The sequence below is a fragment of the Tiliqua scincoides genome, chromosome 4, assembly GCF_035046505.1.
Source record: "Tiliqua scincoides isolate rTilSci1 chromosome 4, rTilSci1.hap2, whole genome shotgun sequence".
In the NCBI taxonomy this organism is placed as follows: Eukaryota; Metazoa; Chordata; class Lepidosauria; order Squamata; family Scincidae; genus Tiliqua; species Tiliqua scincoides.
In genome coordinates this window covers 1,851,451-1,870,622 of record NC_089824.1, presented here as the reverse complement: position 1 = coordinate 1,870,622, position 19,172 = coordinate 1,851,451, and the positions used below count along the sequence as shown (strand labels likewise).

The window sequence follows — 19,172 nt, the reverse complement described above, 5'->3', positions numbered from 1 at the left end:
GCCTACATTTTCAATGATACCAGCATCTTAGGTTTCTCTCAAAGGAGGGCAACAGTGATGTTGATGGGTCTGGAAACAAAGTCCTATGAGTGATGGTTAAAAGAGCTCAGTATGTTTAGCCTGGAGAAGAGAAACCCAAGGGGAGATATGGCAGTTGTCTTCAAGTAGCTGAAAGGCTGTCACACAGAAGGAGGACCTGCTCTCTGTGGTTCCCGAGGTCAGGGCTATAACCAGTGGCCTAAAACTACAGGGAATAGACTGGGTGTGAGGAAGTATTTCCCAACTGTAAGAGCTGTCCAGTACCGGAACCGTCTACTTTGTGCAATAGTGGGCTCCCCCATATTGGAGGCTTTCCAGCAGAGTTGGGTGGCTGTCTGTCAGGAATGATGTAGCAGATGTCTCCACTGTACAAGGGGTAGGACGAGATGACCTCTAGGGTACTTTCCAATTCTAAACAGTGATCCTATATGATACATGATTCATTCATGTTTTAAATTCTTCATTTCAGCTTGGAATGATGACTAAAGGGTTAGGCCACTCTTTGCGTCATAATTTGATCCTTCTTGCTGTGAGGCATGGAAAGTCTCAGATTTACATGCCATGCCTTCCACCATGTGCAGAATATCGCATGTGTGGAGATGGGCACACATGATTCTAATGTCAGGAATAACTAAGAACATAAGAATAGCTCCTCTGGGTCAGGCCATAGGCCCATCTAGTCCAGCTTCCTATATCTCACAGTGGCTCACCAAATGCTTCAGGGAGCACACAAGACGGCAAGATACAACCTGTGTTGTGTCCTGGTACCCTCCCCTGTATCGGGCCGTCTGAGGTAGTTCACCTCTAAAATCAGAATATTGCATATACCCATCATGACTTGTAACCTCTGATGGACTTTTCCTCCAGAAATTTTTCCGATCCCCTCTTAAAGGCATCTAGGCGAGATGTACCAACCTATTTGAGCATAACCCTGCATAACATTTTTCCTCATTCAGTCTGTTGCTGATCGAACTGTTGTGGATGAAATAGATTTGCATTAGTATTAATTAAATCATTTAACTCAACCTCATCGGCAGGTCACCTCAGGATACAATGCGAAGAGCATTATGACTGTCCTTTCAGCCCCATTTCTCGACCCTCTGCTATCATCTTCACTCATGGAGGACTCTGAGCTTCGGCAACTAGTTCTGGAAATCCTACACAATCTCATTGATCGGCATGACAACAGAGCAAAGCTCAGAGGGATCAGGTAGCACACCCCTGGCTGAAGGCAGCCCTGAGTCATGCATGGGTATTAGACAACCTCATCCAGCACTAAACCAAAATAGAAAAACGGAGGACAGCATCTTATTTTTTGTTTTTCAGGTTACAGTGGGCACTCAGTATCTATGGGGGATCGGTTCCATAATGCCTTGGGTCCCTTTGGGGAGAAAGGCTGGATATAAATGTAGTAAATAAGATAAATAAAACTACTAAAACCCCTGCAGATACTGAAATCTGTGGATGCTGAAATCTGTGGGGAGACCAGGGTTGGAGTGCTGCAGTAACTTACCTGGAAGCCAGAGGTCATACCAGTCTCCCAGCCTCCTCAGAAGGCCTCCTGGATGCAACCAGAAGCAACTTCTGGTTTGCGTTGTTGACTTCTGGTCGTATCTGGGAGGTGGTCTAAGGAGTGGGGAGACCTCTGAAAAACAAATTTTTTTGTGGCCAAACAAGTTGTGATGATGGAGATGCATAAACACATCTCCACTATTTTTCAATTTAATTATAGGTACAGACATGCCCAATCCATTTTACGGAGTACATTTTTTATGTAGTGTGCTTAAAAGTGGAAAACTGAATGCCTAGAAGAGAATGCTTAACAGCATTGTGTGTGGGGCTCAGCACACCTAAGATTATGAGTGCAGTTAAGAGTGACACACGTGTTCTGTTTCTAGAATAATACCAGATGTGTCTGACTTGAAGATAAAGCGAGACAAAATTTCACGGCAGGATGTGAGCTTCATGAAGAAGGTAATCATAAAAACAGGTTAACTTTTGCTGAAGAGGGCACATTGGGGTTGTAGTGTGTGGCTTCTCCTCTGCACCCTTTAAAACTTCCTTTGAATTGCAGTGTTTTCCTTTGCATATGAACATCAGCTGTGACATGCGTCAGCTGCCTTGCGCCGAGTCAGGCCGCAGGCCAGATGAACTCATTACTGTCTGTGCTGGCTGGCAGTCCTAATTAGAGGCACTTCACATTGAGCGTGAGGCCTTTTGCTTGCAAGGCGGAGCTCTCCTTAAGAGCAGGGACCTGTTAATGCACTCAGTGAAGCAGTGTGAAGCTGTCTGAAAAGGGAACAAAAGTGGTTGCTAGCTTGGGGAGATGGTAAAAAAGAGGAGCAAAAGTGGAAGGGCTGGAGAAGAACTGACAAAGTTACCTTATACAGAGCCAGAGCATCAATCCATCTAGTTCAGTATTACCTTCTTTGATTGGCAGGTGTATTCTGAAGCCAAGATTTTTCCTGCTATCTGAGATTTATTTCTTTAGAAATCTTGTATGCCACCCTCCTCCCATAGAACCCAGAACAGTTAACAACATAAAATAACACCATAAAGCCATCAAAACAGAATCAACAATAACAGGAAGTTAATTTCCAGCAATCCAAAATATAGCAGGTAACACAAAACCAACTTAAGAAGTTGTTGGTTGCGAAAGGTGTTCTTAAATGAGTAGGTTTTAACAGTGTGCATGAAGGCCTGCAATGTGGGCACCTACCTGGCCTCCATGGGAAGGGTATTCCAAAAGGCTGTGAAATCCGGAGCTATTTCCAGAGGAGCTGTAGTGTGGATGTGTTAGTCCCCCAAGAACAACAGCCTTACAGTCAGCACCATGCCTGAGACCACCTCCTGAGTCCACCAGGCACTTGGGCAAGGAGACTGTTGGGCATGGACGTCTGCTATCCAGAGAGGGCAGGATGTTGTCCAGAAGGGGTCAAGCTATGACCCAGTGACCTTTCTACCTGTTCTCTCTGTGATCCTTGTGGGATGGTGTGGATCAGGCTGCTCCCAGGTTGCAGAAGGTTTTTTTTTAACTTACCTCTGGCAGTGCCAACTTCTGGGGGTGCAGGGAGCCTCTCAGATGCCTCCACAGGGCTCCCCAAGCCTCAGAATGAGTAAAAATAGTTATCAGAACCCACTTCCGATTTTGTGTTTGAAAAGGCGTCCGTGGGGCTCTCTCCCCCCCCAGCCTGGAGGCCATCGCTGCCAGGGGTAAGTTCTTTTTTTAAAAAAAAAAACCTTTCTGTTCCTGGCAGCAACACAGTCTTGGGGATCATGTTGCTGCCATCCCCCCCACCCTGCCCATTAAGTGGGGCAGGGATGAGTGCTTCCCTGGCTGGTGGGTTGTGACCCACCAGTTTGGGAACCACTGCACTAGAGTAGTCCTTGGCTTAAAATGCGGGCACATGAGCCAGGAGAATGAGAGCAAGTGAAAGCTGTTCTTCCTAAAGGATTCCCTCCTTCTTCCCCAGAAAATCAAACCCATCTTGGAAGGAGAAAAGGAAAAGGGACTGGAGCTTTGCTCTTGTCACACTCCCAAGGTGCCACTGGGAGCTACCCACCTCCCACAGATAGAAGCAGTAGAGGAGGAAGGGGCTTCCCCACCGGCTTCCAACTCACCAGCTGATGTTCCTTTTCCACACCTTGTGCTCTCTCTGGCTGCTGGTGGCAGATCCTGTTGAACTGGGGTTGGCAGAGATTGGAGGAGGGAATTTCTGCAAGCAAAGCAGGTGTTGAACTGACTGAGGAGGGGAATGAGGGTTTGGTCTTGGGGGAGGCAGCAAGAGGGAGTTCGTAACCGTTCTCATCCAGGTCATAGGTGAGGATTCAGGAAACAGGTGCAAGAAAAGAAGCAAGATATTGTCGGGAATCCGCTCCTCAGATTCATCAGCCTTCGGCCTTCACGTTGTCTGATCCTTGCCTTGCCTTTGCAGCATGGCCAGCAGTTGTATAGGCATGTTTACTTGGGTTGCAAAGAAGAAGATAACGTCCATAAGAACTTTGAGCTGCTCTATACATCTCTTGCTCTGATAACCATTGAGCTGGCCAACGAAGAGGTGGTCACTGACCTCATCCGCCTGGCCATCGCCTTGCAGGTATGTTGGGGGGGAGAGCCCGACCTTCAGCTGGAAGGGTTGTGCAGCATACCTGTTTCGCTGACATGTCTGGCCAGCCTGAGTCGGGGTCAGAGCTCTCATCTCCATACTTTGGCTTTTCTTCTCTGACCCCTTGCCCAGGACACTGCTATTCTCAACGAGGACAACTTGCCTATGTTCAGCCGCTGCAGCATCATGGCACTGGTGGCTGCGTACCTCAACTTCCTGAGCCAGATGATTGCAGTGCCTGCCTTCTGTCAACACATCAGCAAGGTTTGTAGGTGGCAGTTGTCCTCTGCATTCCTGCTCTGTTCTTGGAGGTCACTGTGCGTTCCGCTTGGCAATCAGTGACTTAACAGCCCTGCAGTTTAATGGGACAGTTAAGGTGCCCTGTGCATAGTGAGCAGTGAACACATTCTACGATCTCACATGTCACAATTGCTCACAACGTGCCCTCTGTGCACATTCTCCTCTTGCCTCTGAGCCCAGTCCTCTTTCTCCGCAGCTTCCTCTGTTTAGCTGCCCTCATTGTAAATGCCCGTGTCCAGCTTGACAGAGTGGCTTGCCCCTTGGAATGCAGCCAGCTCTGGTTATAGAATGCTGGTGAATGCATTGAGAAAACACATGCTGAGATCCCTCAAGGAAGCGAATGGAACCTGCATGCTCTTTTTAGCCTAGTCTCATTTCAAGGAGTTTCTGTTTCAGTCTTGCCTTGGATGTCTCTTCTTTTCCAGACTTTGTAAAAGACGTGAGCTTTAGATTTTTGTGATGTGGAATTTTCAGTTTGTGTGTTTGCGTTCACATTAATGACCATTCTTCTCCACCTAGGATAACCACCCTACCCATACCATAACGGTAAATCTTAAATGGATGCTCTGTTTACATTCAGTAAGATCCACTTTTGAGTAAATGTTAGGGATCTCCATACAAATGGAGAATAATTACCTCTGCAAGTCTGACTTCATTTTGTTTGGTTAACAGGTAACTTTTTTCCATTTTTCAGGTCATTGAAACTAGAACTGTGGAAGCCCCATACTTTTTGCCAGAAACCATATTCCGAGAGAAGTGCAGGTATCTGTTGCATTTGTGATTGGATTTTTTGTTGTTGTTTTATAAACTAATGAACAGAAGTTATTGAACAGCACAGCACAGCCAGTTATTAATTCTGGCATAGAGATGGGGAGAGGGATTTAATGAACAAATCCTGAATCTCCATGTTGCTTTGGATTTGAGTGCCCTAAAAACATTTCTACTCTCTTGCTATATTGAATGAAACATTTCTCAAAGACAGAACAATCACTCCCAAGCAAAAAGTGCTTTCATTCCCCCCTGTCCACTCCAGCTGTGAAAGGCAGCTTACAAACATACTTTTGGTAATGTGAGTAGTATGAAAGAAGAGCTCCTCTTAAGTTTTGCACCTTTCAGCATGTGGGCGAATGTGCACAAAGCCTCAAATAGCATGTGCTCCTGCTGCTGGAAATCGGAAGGAGGGAGGCAGAGGTAGGCCTGACTTTCCAGGAACTGCCCAGAACAGCCACTTTCAACCTTTTTCAGCTCACGGCACACTGTCAAGGCACACTCCCAGTTTTTTTACTTACATTAAATTACTACATTACAATTAAATTTTAATTAATATAATTAATTCATTACATGACAAAGGGCACAATCCTAACCAGGTCTACTCAGGAGTAAGTCCTATTTTGTTCAGTGGGGCTTACTCTCAGGAAAGTGTGGTTAGGATTGCAGCCAAAGATTAGGGGGGACATTGGAAGGGAATGTGCCTGTGGATCTTACTTCTGAGTAGACATGCCTAGGATTGGGCTTTTGGTTGCACTCTTTTTTTCTCAAACACAGGAGCAGGCAATTGGCACTTCTCTCTCCTCCTCTCCCCCACCCCACCCCTCCCACAGGCCCCTTTCCCCCTCCTCTCCTAATTGCAGTTAGCACCTCTCCTACTGTCCCTCCCCTCACTCATCCCCACCTTCCCAAGGTCCAGAATCACTTGCCTCACATTCTCTCCCCCCCACTGCCAATTGCCTGCTCCTGTATTTCAGAAAAAAGTGTTTCCAAAAACCCAATCCCAAGTGTGTCTACTCAGAAGTCCCCTTATAGTAAAGGGGCTTACTCCCAGGGAAGTGGGGCTAGGAGCGGAGCCTGAGAGCCCAGCCCAGGCATGTCTACTCAGAAGTAAGCCCCATTATAGTCAGTGGGGCTTACTCCCAGGAAAGTGTGGACAGGATTGTGGCCCAGCGCCCTTCCTCTGAAAGGCAAAGGCAAGGCAGGGAGGGTCGCTTTGGGGAGCTGCAGGCAACTGTGGCAAGGAGAAGGGACTTCTCTGGACCCTGAGCCAAGCCAGCCCATTCTTAGGCTGGTGGCCTCAGCAAACTGGATGGCTTCCTACCTGCTTGCCTGCCCCTGCCTCCCTCCTCACTCACTCCACCCAGACCTCCTCCAGGCTGCCCAGTCAGCACGCGGGGCAGGCAACAAGGGGCTTCATACCCAATCCTAGGTGTGTCTACTCAGAAGTAAGCCCCATAATAGTCAACGGGACTTACTTCCAAGAAAATGAGGATCAGGTTGCAGCCTTCCTCTTGCTCACAGCAGGAGATGCAAAGCAGCCTGGCTGCTCCTTTTTTGCTGCTGCCGGGTCAAAGCAGCTGCTTCTCCCGCAGTTGACTGCTGCCTGCTCCTCTGGCCCTGTGGCACACCTGAGGCTGCAGTGTGCCGTGGCACAGCGGTGGAAAACTGCTGGCCTAGAATCATTTTCTCGGAAACCTCTTGCTGTTTCGTATGTGGGAAGCGTTTGTCTGCTAGTGTTGCTTTTTGCGTTCTTCACCTTTCTCTTGAGCCCTTCTATTTAAGAAAAAGAGATACTTTGTAGCATTTTAAATAAGGGTTTATGCTTCATGGTTTCATTCTAAGGATGGATCTGGGGAGTCCTATAAGTTACCAGCTATTGATAACCAGATTAAATTGATGTGACAGAGTACTGTGGATGCAGAACTCTGGCCGAGGAGTCCCCAGAATAACTCAAATTAGAAGAGGGGAAATAGGTATTTAAGGCTGCAGTCATATATACACTTTCCTGGGAGTAAGCCCCATTAAACACAGTGGAATTTACTTTTGGGTAGACAACTGTAGGATTGCACTGTAAAAATATTCAGGTACTCTTTTTAACAAAAAATGTTATCTGAGTGGTTTACACAGGTTATCTCAGATGGTTCTCTTCCTGTCCCAAAGAGGCTCACTCACATTCTGAAACAAAAAGGACCCCAGAGGGGCACCAGCAAAAAGTCACTGGGAAAGACATGTTGTGGGGTGAGGAGGAGCAGCTGCCCCCTCCCTGCTAAATATAAGAGAGCCACCACTTTCAAAGGCACCTTTTTTACCCAGGATGCAAATTGCCCAGTTAGTAGGAACTTGTTAACTGAATGATGCAACCCCAGGAGTGGCTGGAGGAGGAACAAAGAGAATTCAGGGGAAAACCAAGAGGCGTTGTCAGCACAAAGAGGCATGTAGTGAGTCGCTCAGATGGAGTATAATGTTAACTGTAGGCAGACTATGAATGGAGAACTGGCTGTGTTTGTAATGCCAGTATAGTAAGGTGCTTGATTCTCCATGTGCACTGTTCACAGCCTTCCCAAAACCTTAGACAAGGATGACAAGAGCCTGTTTTTCCTGACTCACAAGATTGCGGAATCCTTGGGTGGCAGCGGATACAGTGTGGAGAGGCTCTCTGTTCCTTATGTTCCCCAGGTGACAGGTAAACAGTTGCACGGTTCTGATTACGGCACAGCAAATGAATGTTTGTGGCTCATCTGTCTCCTGTCATGAGCATCCAGTAGGCAGACAGCAGAGTTCCCATTTCTGGAGCAGCAGGCAGTTTTTGTTCCTGGAAGATCCCCTCCCTCTCACCCACATTCTATCTCCTCTCACATAAGACAGGCCCGTCTGGGTCAGGCCCAAGGCAGCTCATCTAGTGCAGCATTCGGTTTCTCACAGTGGCCCAGCAGATGGTTCTGGGAAGACTGGAAGCAGGCATTGATGGCAGTTCCTTGCTAAGTCTACAGGCCTGCTGTGAAGGCAAACACAGAAGTGCTGCGAGAATCCACTGTCCATCGTCCCTCCCTCAGTGGCCTCAGTGAACCTTCAGAGTCCAGTGGCCTCTCCTCTCTTAAGAAAACAACACTTGACGTTAAAATGGGGGCTGTAAGTGCCAGGCTGTCACTTGGGTGCCCTGCTTGCAATGGAAGAGCAGGTCGGACCTCCACACAAGTGGCTGAAATGTTCCACACTCCCTCTTGCCGCAGCAGTGGGGAGAAGCATTGCCTGTGCGAAAAGAACATGTCAGGTGTCCTGCAGGTGGAAGCAGTGGCTGCTTGTCCCCTGAGACCAGCCTTCTTATCCCAGCACCCCAACCTTCCCAGCCATCTGTCATATCTGTGCTCTTGTCACTCACGTTCTGCATTCTTTGAAAGCAATCAGAACCAGAACAGCGCAGACAAACTTATACATACTTGTTTGATTTACATACCAATCCTATCCTGCGCTGAAACAGGCAAGCCAACAGGCCTGCACTATATCCAGAGCGGGGTAGCGGGTGGCTGCTGCACAATTCGGAGTAAGAGGATTTATTTCCGTAGCGCAGCCGCCACCCCTATGGGGTTACTCAGATCTGTGCCAGCTGGGCTGGCTGTGAAGGAGGTTAGGAAATAGCCTAGGTCACCCACGCTGATCCTACCCCCCTCCTAGGCCCAGTCCTCCCTCCCCCCACCCCAAAATGCTCCCATTCTGCCCTCCTGCCACCCTCCCCAACCCCCTGCACCAGCCTCCTTCAGCTAGGTTCGGGATGGGTCTGGTACTGGGAGACCAGCACGCATCCTTGCGCCAACCTTCCCAGCTCACAAGTCATTGCTTTCCAGCATGTTTGCAACACTCCTGGGTCGGTGCAAGAGACTTGTGCCAGCCCATCTGGCTGGATTGGATTGCGCCTTTAGTCAGAATGAACAATATAGGTTCCTTAGCAAGGGGACTAATAAACCCAGGTGTCTCAGACAAGGGTTTTCTATCCTCTGTTCTGCAAAATAGGATAAATATTGTTTGTTTGTGTTTTGGGGGCCTGTGTGCCCATGCAGATGAAGATAGGCTGTCCCGGAGGAAGAGTATCGTCGACACTGTCTCTATCCAGGTGGATATTCTTCCTGGCAATGGCACAGATGACAAGGTAAGGGGGACATTCTGTCAGAGCAGGCAGTGGGTATTGGAAGAAGCTGTTTGGCTTCCCATGTTGAGCATGGGAAGCATAATTTGGTGCTGGGTGGGATTTAGACAAGCTTAAAGATTTGTTTCTGAGACTGATGATCATGCAGATTGCGATAGGTGTCATTTATAAATGTTACCACTCTCAGGTTCAGATAGCAAAATGAAAATAATTACAGGGCTGGAACACCTTCCTTCGAGAGAAGGTGACAATGTTTGGGGCTTTTTAGCTTGGAAAAAGGCAATAAAGGGAGAACATGATGGAAACATCAAATTGTGCATGATGTAGAAGGAGAGACAGATTTTTTCTCCCCCTCTCTCAACACAAGAGCCAGGAATCATTCAATGACTAATTGCTGGGAGATTTAGGATGAACAAAAGGAGGTAGAACATCACAGAGAGCAAAATTAGTCTGTGGAGCTCATTGCCACAAGATGTGATTATGAGTGCTAGCCTGGACTGCTTTAAAGGGAGATTTGACAGCTTTATGGAAAAGGACAGTTTGATCAATGGCCACTTCTGGATTCAGCAGCAGGTTACCTCTGAATGCCAGTTTTTAGGAGAGCTCTGCAAAGACAGGAGTGTGCTTTGTGGACTTCCCAGCAGTGGTTAGAGCACTGTGGGGAACCGGATCCTGTACTAGGTGAGCCTCTGGTCTGATCCAGCAGGGCTACTCTTATAAGACATTAATGAGCCAACCCACAAAAGCTAAATGTCGTACTGTGAAAGTTGCACGTCAGTCATCTGTGCAGGTAACCGCATTTACCTGGCAGTCTTGCCATCTCCTTCTCGTTTCCTTTACTTTGTAAATGCACTGCCAGTAGATGGAGAAATAATCAGTCATAGGCTGCTTTTTCCTTATGATTCAGCTGTTTGCCTGATTTAAGCAAACACAAAACCTTGTTTTATATCCAGGTCCACAACACAGAGGAAATAACCTTTGAAGCACTGAAGAAGGCTATAGGTGAGGTTCACCATCCTTTCCTGTTAAGTTTGTCTCCCCCTGTTGCTGTGACTGTCCAAATCTAGCGATGGGGTCCCTACTCCCATTGCTGCCCTCGAGTTTTCCCTGAGCGGCTTCTGTGCCTGATGGTGTCACTGTTGCCAGGCTGGGTGCAACTGCACCTGTGTGGAGGCCAGCACAGTCAGGAGCACTCACAGGCAATTTTGATGCCAGTCTACCAGGTGTTCCAGACAACTGGGTCCCCAGCTATTGGAGTTTTAATGTAATATAAGGTACTTGAATGTGTTTAGTGTGATCACGGATCCATGTCTGTTATCATGCCAAGCAATCTAGAAGTGAGAAAATATAATCATATATTTGATATCATGTATAGGATGGCACAATTTCCTGTTTGCAAGACTGATATTGTAGAGTTTGTGTTTCATCCACTAAAAAGGCATTTAGCAAGGACTGAATTGTGTTTCCAGCCTGCTCTGTGGGATCTCAGATGGGATCTTTATTTCCCTCTCTCCCCCTCCCCCTTTTTTAATTTGACAAAGACAACACTGGTTTGGAAGAGCAGGAGAAGGAGAAGAGGCGTCTGGTGATCGAGAAGTTCCAGAAAGCCCCATTTGAGGAGATTGCAGCCCAGTGTGAGACCAAGGTGAGTCTGAGGGTCTGTTGAAGGCCTGCATAGTGAGCACTGTAAGATTGGGGTAAGGAAGATGCCAAGGGCACACACTTTTAGAGGGAGGAATTTCAGGCACTGCATTGGAGTTCTAGCAGCTTCCCACCTCAAGCCTGCTGGGTGATGTTGGTCGAGTCTTTGGCCTTTGCCTGGTCTCTCTGCTGTCCTCAGTTGTCACCTTTTTCTGCAGTTGTGTTTGACCAGGGAGAAAAAAGATTGAAGAGGCAGCTCTGGGCAAGACTCACTTTGAGCCTTCCAGAGCACAGTCAAGACAGGCCAATGGCCAAGTGCTCAGTACTTGGTCAAGGGAGCCATATGAGCCCCTTGACTGCCTACTGGTGCCTGCCACTTCCTTGGCCCGGGGCGACAGGCGGCCTCCGCGTGACGGGGCAGTGATCCAGGTTGCGGATCCAGCCAGATTGAAACCCAGCATCATCGGCACTGAAACAGGGCAGGCTATGCATGCCCCCAACCAACCTCAATGCTCAATGACTTCGTTACAAGGCAGGCCGGTCCCAGTTTAATACAGAAAACACTGGGATGTTATTTTTCCTGAGCTCAAAGGGGCCAAAAAAGACACAGTAATAGCCTTACTTCTCCCCCCCCCCCGAAAAGGCTGGGGAAGAACTTTCTTTCTGCTCAGACCTGAGCTCCCTGACCCCCCTGCAATGTGAGAGGCCCTCACTTGTGAAGCTGTCAGGAAAGCTGTTGTGAAGCTACCCCTGCTAATTGGGTAAGAGGCACTTTTTCAAGTGGGTGCTCCTTTTTTTAGCAGGGGGAGAGTAACTGGCCCACCTCACCCCAGCACTGTCTGTTCTAGTGGCTGTCTGCTGGTATTCCTTTGCATATTTTTTTTTTGATTGTGAGCCCTTTTGGGACAGGGAGCCATTTGGTTATTTGATTTTTCTCTGTAAACCGCTTTGTGAACTTTTAGTTGAAAAGCGGTATATAAATACTGTTAATATATAAATACTGTTAATAAAGGGAAGGCAAAGTGATATTCCTGGCCTGGCAGCTACCTTTGGAATGTGTTCAGGAGCTCAGTACCACTGTTTTCTACCTGCAGGCGCACCTCCTCCATGACCGGCTTGCTCAGATACTGGAACTCACTATTCGGTAAGAGACGGCGCCCTCAGGCTGGGGGTAGAGAGGGTGGGTTCCCCAGTGCTGTCCTGTACAGCAGCAGTTCTCACTACTGGCCTCCAGAGCTGCTGGATCTGGCGAGAGGGTTGTGATTTTGGCAAACCCACTCGGCATCACAGAAGTGTTCACCTCCTCTGAGAACTGATTCCTGTCAAGCAGTCAGTTACTTGAGTGTCCAGTTATTGCTGGTGGCTTATGGTTGCTGGCGATATTCTTAAAACTGGGGGGGGGGGGAGGGAAAGGAAAGAATAGAATTGCTATCAGAACCAGCGCTGCTGCTGCACCTCCCTGTCCCAGGTTGCCAGGATAATGTGGAAAGCAGAGGACCGCTTGGGAATGGGCCACACTGCAACTACTCCTTTTACAGCATCAACTCTCTGGAATGGGGACAACACTGGAGTGGGGGTCTGCAGGGTGAACTTCACCTGCACAGCTGGAGGCTTTTCTGAGGGAGGGACTGGTGCTCCAGCGGCTTCCATGTTGCCTGCACAGCTTAAGAACTGAGCCTCAAGGCCAGGCTGAACTCTTGACTTACCAGAGGAGCAGCCAGTGTGGTGGTGTGCTTATAGTACGTTGGACCACAACTGGGAGACCTCGGTTCAAGACCCCACTCAACCATGGGGCTCACTGGGTGACCTTGGGCCAATCATTCACCCTCTTAGCCTAATGTACCTCACAGGGTTGATGTGACAGTGTGGGGTGGAGACTGCATAGAAGGAACGGTGAGATACAATGTAATGACAAGGGCTGGTTAGGCAATAGTTTTCATTCCAAATGGTGGTTGGCATCCTTCAGTCTTGGAAGACTATGGTATCGCACTCCAAATTCATTCCAAATAGGCCTCACATATTTAAGCATGTATATGCCCACAGTGGACGCATGTTTTGGCCCTTCCTCTTGTATCTGGGTAAGCTTGTGTAATCACTTGGGAGGGCGATTCTCCCAAACTGTTCCTCTTCGTGTGCAGGGTGTGCTGCACAGGTTGAACCAGTGATTTTCAACCTTTTTCATCTAATGGCATACACTCAAGGTGCTAAAATTGTCAAGGCACACCATAAGTTTTTTGACAATTGACAAGGCACAGTGCATTGCTGGTGGGAGGCTCACACCCTCCCATGGACCTACCAAAATGACTGTCCCCCAAACTCTTGCGGCACACGTGCAGAACCTTTGTGGCACACCAGTGTGCCATGGTACACCAGTTTAAAACTGCTGGGTTAGACAAACCACCTCCAACATACTATTGATCAAACAAACTCCTTCAGAATGGGGGGGGGGCACCCAGATGTCTGCGCTGGTAGGCTGCACTTCCTTCAAGAGCTGATTCGGATTAAAAACCAAGAAGAAGGCAGTCATTCCCAGCGACACTTTCCCCTGTTCCTTTCTGTCATTCAGCTCTTGCCAGCATCTTGAGAAAACAGCTGAAGTTTTTTGTTTGTTTGTTTTCCAGACTTGAATAATGGTTTGGGCTCACTGGTAGCATATCTCATATGCTTGACATCAACTTGATGGCAAGGCGGTCTAGAGAATCTTCAAATAGATAACTGCACATGAGGCAAGGCGCGTGTCTCACAGGATCAGTTTCTGATCTGGTTTCATTATGAATGCAGGTCCAGAACTGGCTATGGCAGGTCCAATTCTGATGGGTTCTGGTAACAGCGCAAGGAAGAAATGTGCCACAAGATCTTAACCCGCTTCTGTTCCTCTCTTGCAGCCCCCCACCCAGCCCATCTGGGACACTGACTATCACTGCTGGACACACCCACTACCAATCCGTTCCAGTCTATGAGATGAAGTTTCCAGATCTTTGTGTGTATTAAGTGTCTTCTGACCTCTGCTGGGCATAGTTTACCATTAGAGCACATTGTGGTAAAGCCCGGACTGAGAGTTTGAGCTCAGTTTTCCATCTTTCCTTGCTCACATTTGATAGTTTTCAGGAATAGCCTTGAACAGTAGCCCAAGTGGGCTGAGATGGTGCCTGAATTTGTAGAGACCTTTTGCCCTGTTCATTTTTCTGTTGAAGATAGGCTTGTTTATCAAATTATTTTACTACTAAATTTTCTCACTTTCACATAAAGATAAATCCTAAGTGCAATATTGGTGGTGTTGTCAAATTACCTGATGTTTCTGCGAGGCAAAATGTTGAGACTGTCTAGAAGTGGTGGCCCCTTAAGCAATGCTGGTAGCAACTTAGCTACATTGATTCCATGATACCAAACCAGTCACAGGCAAGATAGCTCCTTCAGTCACAGTAGTAACCTGAAGATAGCGCTGTGCTTCCTGGAGTTTCTATACATGGGCTCTTTACCACACCATGTGTTTTGCTTTGACAAAGAAACGCCTCTTTTGAGCACCAAATGCAATATTTTTGGATGTCTTAAGGTATCTAGTTCACACCCTGTGCTTTTAGGAAACAAGATGTATTTTTGCAGTGCTGCTTTTAGGATAACTAAAGGAGAGAGATGCATATATTTCATATAGAAGGCGAGATTAGGGGCATTTTAAAATGATAGTTTTTTACTAATTTTCTGTGGAATTGTAAAAAGGAAACTGAATATTCTATGAAATATTTTTCCATGTAGTAGTGGTATAGTTTTTTGGTCATCTTTTTTTCAACCCTGGGGAGGGAACTGGTTGGAGTTTGCACAATGTGCATTCTTCCCCCTTCCACTTTGCTCCCCATGCCACAAGTGGCTGCATTTTAAAAATGCATTAACTTGCATCTGCTTTGACTCCATTGACAAAGCTGATGGAAAATGGACAAGCCAAGTGTCTGTATCAGTCAAGATGTTGTCTATCTGCAGAGATAGCATCTTTCTGATTAATTGGTCCTTAACTCCCATCACACAAGAAGCAAAGCACATGCCACTTTTTTGTGTCAATAAAACTGCAACCCCACCTACATAATAGCACAGTAGTATCTGGCAAGCTGTGGTAATTTAAAGGCTGATGGTGTGGTATGAAACAGCAGCTTCCTTTCTTGATTCCTGCATCCATTTCAGAAAGCGTGTGTCCATCACTAACTAGTCCAGACTGTAAATTGATTGGGGGGTACAGAACAGGTTGACTTGGCAGCTTACAAAATTCTAAAATTCTAGGTTTATTCAATGAGAAAAAGAGCAGGAGAGGACTAGTCTTTCCCCCAAGATCTTTTTATTTTCTAGCTATGTTTAGCTATGCACTGAGAGGTTGATGCTCTCAGGAAATGTGTCTGGCACTCGGGTTGGTAACCAAGCCCTTCTTTTCAGTTTGACAGCGCAATCACAGCTCTTAGTGGATGACGAAACAGCCTCTTTCTTACAGCAGTCCCCTGTGTTTGCAGCTGCTCCACAGTTCTACCCTGCCCAGAGCAGAAATAGCACCCCTTGTGGCACCCTTGGCTTTCACATTTGGGTTTAGAAGGTCAATTGTCTTGGTGTCCGTCATCCAGGTGGCGTTTTTCTTAAAAGATTGTGGTGAATCCAAGCCTGGCGCACATTCTAAGGAGATCATTCACACTGCTGTTTTGTTTTTTTTTCTAGCGGCTTTTGTACAAAATTTTAAAAATAATAAAAACAAAGAATGCTCTTTGATTTGCACTCATGTAGTCTGTGGGTGGTGCTGCTGTACCAGCTCTGCATGAAATAGATGCCTTGCATTTCGTGTTCTGTTTGCGTTGAGTTACTACTGGGGTTGTGTTCATCTTTGTTGTTTCGCACCGTGGACATGTACATTTCCAAGACGGAGGTTTCCAATGTTTGGCATTTAATGAGGGTGGGAGGGGGGAGCAAGCAAGAGTGATCATTCTTTTGGGGTTGGGTTAGAATGGCTGTCACTCCGGGTCCAAAATATTCATCCCCTTGTGAGTTGTACATTTGAGGTCAACGTACTGTATTGTGTGTTTTGCCCTGACAAAGGCAACGGAAACCAGACTGGGGGTCAAGGCATCTGTGTGGCTCACTTTGCCACAGTTTCTTTGAAGCAATAATCTCTGAAGAGCTTGGCAGTAGCAGGGCCCGACCCCTGTGCACTTGTGACACTTTTGACTGCTTGAACGTTTGTCACTTGGAGTCCTGCTGGTATTTGTCTGCATTCCAGCTTGTACCTCAGCATTTCAGCTGATAAATGTAAAAGAATGTATAACTTTTCACAGGAACGTTATCTTAAGGCATAAATGAAAACTGCTGTAACACAGAAAAGTCAGAGAATAACTTCTGCTGCCTGTTTTCATGATGCTTTGCTGTGTCTTCTGCACTTTCTGTAATGAGCCTTTCAACTGAACTGCAAGCCACGTGTAAGCAATAAAGTGAGCCAAATGGTGAGAAGTGACTCGTGCGAATGGGGCGTTTCTGTCTGGATCGTGGGGTCCACTTTGGGGCACACAGATCTGTTCTTTTGCAGAACTACAGAGTATGGTGATCTGTTTAGGAGGCGGTAAGTGTTGAAGCAACTGCCATAAGGCACAAGGGAAAAAATTCCTAGAAGTGTGAGGGTCTTGGCAGCCCCCCCCCCCAATAGCTCTTGGGCTCTGTGGTTCTCACCAGATCACCAGCTAAGAAAGGGCTGTCCACAAAGGCAAAACCGGGTCCTCGTCTGGGCTTTCACCATCTGGCTTCAGCAGAGGAGCGGGAAGCAGAAGGGAGTTCTGTGCCAATGGCAGGGCCTGTCCCTGTACAACCAATGCAATTTATGATGCCCAGCAAGGAAGCCCCCAGGTGTTCTGGGAGGTGGTCCAAGCAGAAGGGGCACTGGATGGAGCACAGGAGGCCTTCAGAGGCTGTGGGGTGCTGAGGGGTACAGGCAGGTGTGCAGCAAGAGAACTCAGGGGCTGTGGGGGGGGCATGGAGCCTGTTGGGCTTGTGAGCAGGGACAGTGGGGGGCCCTGGGGACAGCGTGACCAGTGGCGTAGCTAGTGGGGGGTGGAGGGGAGGTCCGCCACAGGTAGCGGCCTGCAGGGGGGTTGACACCACAAATGATCCAACATTGCTAACATCATGGTGGTTAAGAATAACCCCATCATGCTATATACTGTTGGATGCAGAATTTGCAGCAGTATGCAATGCAAAAAACCAGAGTGATACATCTCCTTTCCATGAAAAGTTATGGCCTAAAAACCAAAAAATGCTTGGAGCCCTATAGAAAGAAACTGAGCCATATTGCGCATTTACTTGTGAGTAGTGAACTTGCCTTAGTCCATTGGAAAGGGCAGGCTGAGAAGAATCCAACAACACCAGAATGGTCCTGATCCAATGAATGTAGCCCCCAAAAAACACCCAAGAAGGAAGTCCCTCCCTCTGAGCAGGTGCATGTATTGAGCCCTATGGAAAGCGAAAGTAAGCCACTTGGTCATGTTTACTCGTGAGTAAGCAAACATGCCTTGGCTGCTGGTCAAGTCAGGCAAAGGGGAATGCAAGGCTGGCTACCTGGTCCCAATCTGATGAAAGTGGAGCTCAACAACTGGTCCAGAAGGCAGCCCCCCCCCCCCCAAGAATAAAACAGGCTTGAGCTGGTAAGGTGGGCACTGGGGAGGGCTGAAAATCTCACTGATTTATTTGTGTGTGTGTTGGGGGGTGTTATTGCAGGCAGTCTACAGAGAAAATTCACTTGGTGAAACAGGGCTGGCTTCCCCTTATTTATCTGTTTTTCTTTATAATTTTATTTTGCTTGATGAAAAGCAAAATAAAATAATTATATAAAATATTTTATTTTTGCTTTATTTTATTCCAGCCATGACATCACTTCTGGTGGGTCCTGGAGAGATTGTCATTCTTAAAAGTGGCTCCCAGTGTTAAAAATTTGAGAACCACTGTCCTAACTCAAAACAGGCCCATGAGACATGGGGGGGGGGCACCCTAGTGATGAAAATTCTGGAAAACGTGACTTTTAGGAATAATATCATCATGTTCTATACCATTTGATGCAGAAATTCATCCATTGCTTGTGGGGAAATATCCACTGCATTTATTTTTCTGGTCATTATAGGTGCAACCTATTTATCCTTGAATTTTTTATCTTTATTATTTTTCTCAATCTGGTGGGGGGAACAGAGAGTCACACACCTTTGCCTCCTTTGCCCTGAGCTGGCCTCTCACTCTGTTTCAAGGCAGCCCAAAACACTGCAGAAGGCTCCGCCTGGGACAGGCAGGGAAATAGCCCTGGAAGAGGTTCCCCTTGTGAAGGAACAGTAACACTCTTGGAGCCCCTGAGCCAGCAAAGAGGCTGAAGGGGGGAAGGGGGGTGGAAAACCCTGTGTAACTAGAGCACGTGCAGCAAGGTGGAGCTCTCACGCACACAAACACAGGGACAGGTGCGATAGTAACGGGATTGCTTTAAAAAAACCCAGGGAGTGTTTGCCAAATTCCCCCCCCCCTTCAGACCAAGATAGTGCAGGCTCCCTGTGCTCCAGCCTACACAAACAAAACAGCCCAGCAAGCAAGTCTTCCCTGCAAGCCAAAGCATGAGATTTAGGCTACAATCCGATCCACACTTTCCTGGGAGTAAGAAAGGACTTTACTTTCTTACTTTACTTGTGACTAGAAACGCATAGGACTGGACTCTTAAAAGCTCAGCATCCCACCTGTGAAAGAAGCGGGGACAGCTGGCAAGGGGGAGGGATAAGTACGGAGGGGGAGGTGAAGGAGGGGAGGGGATTGATAACAGCTGCTTTAGTTTCCTTCCAGCACCAAGTGTCAGGCTGCAGTAACTCTTTGCAGAGTAATTTTTTCTTAGTCGAAATGGGTCATGGAACTCACGCATATAAATAGGCTCCACCTGTATTATTCATTCCATGTCATGACTATTATTATTTCTGTCTCACCTACCTCACAGGCTTGTTGTGAGGACAAAATAAGGGGAGGAACCATATACACCACCCTGAGCTGCTTAGAGGAAAGGTGCTATAAAAATGTGAATTAATTAATTAATATAATAATTGCTTAAAATAATAATTAACTAATTAATTATGTCATATGGGGTGACAAAAATTTATGGGCCCTGGGTGTCAAATGACCTAGCTAAGCCTCTG

General features: G+C 47.2%; 1 protein-coding gene across 6 annotated transcripts in view; it reads left to right on the top strand.

Moving 5' to 3' along the window:
* LOC136648206 (protein EFR3 homolog A) overlaps nt 1-16,477 on the top strand; it is a 52,426-nt gene extending 35,949 nt beyond the window's left edge. For 5 of the 6 annotated variants that reach the window (XM_066624274.1, XM_066624278.1, XM_066624275.1 and 2 more), the window contains 11 exons: nt 1,077-1,249; nt 1,938-2,013; nt 3,975-4,136; nt 4,278-4,409; nt 5,140-5,207; nt 7,772-7,899; nt 9,272-9,360; nt 10,311-10,359; nt 10,899-11,002; nt 12,093-12,142; nt 13,884-16,477. In XM_066624274.1, coding sequence (XP_066480371.1) covers nt 1,077-1,249; nt 1,938-2,013; nt 3,975-4,136; nt 4,278-4,409; nt 5,140-5,207; nt 7,772-7,899; nt 9,272-9,360; nt 10,311-10,359; nt 10,899-11,002; nt 12,093-12,142; nt 13,884-13,989 — 1,137 coding nt within the window. In that variant the 3' untranslated portion in view covers nt 13,990-16,477. The remainder of the gene's footprint in view (nt 1-1,076; nt 1,250-1,937; nt 2,014-3,974; nt 4,137-4,277; nt 4,410-5,139; nt 5,208-7,771; nt 7,900-9,271; nt 9,361-10,310; nt 10,360-10,898; nt 11,003-12,092; nt 12,143-13,883) is intronic. The other variant, XM_066624277.1, reaches the window with a different exon arrangement.
* Nucleotides 16,478-19,172: the final 2,695 nt, after the last annotated feature.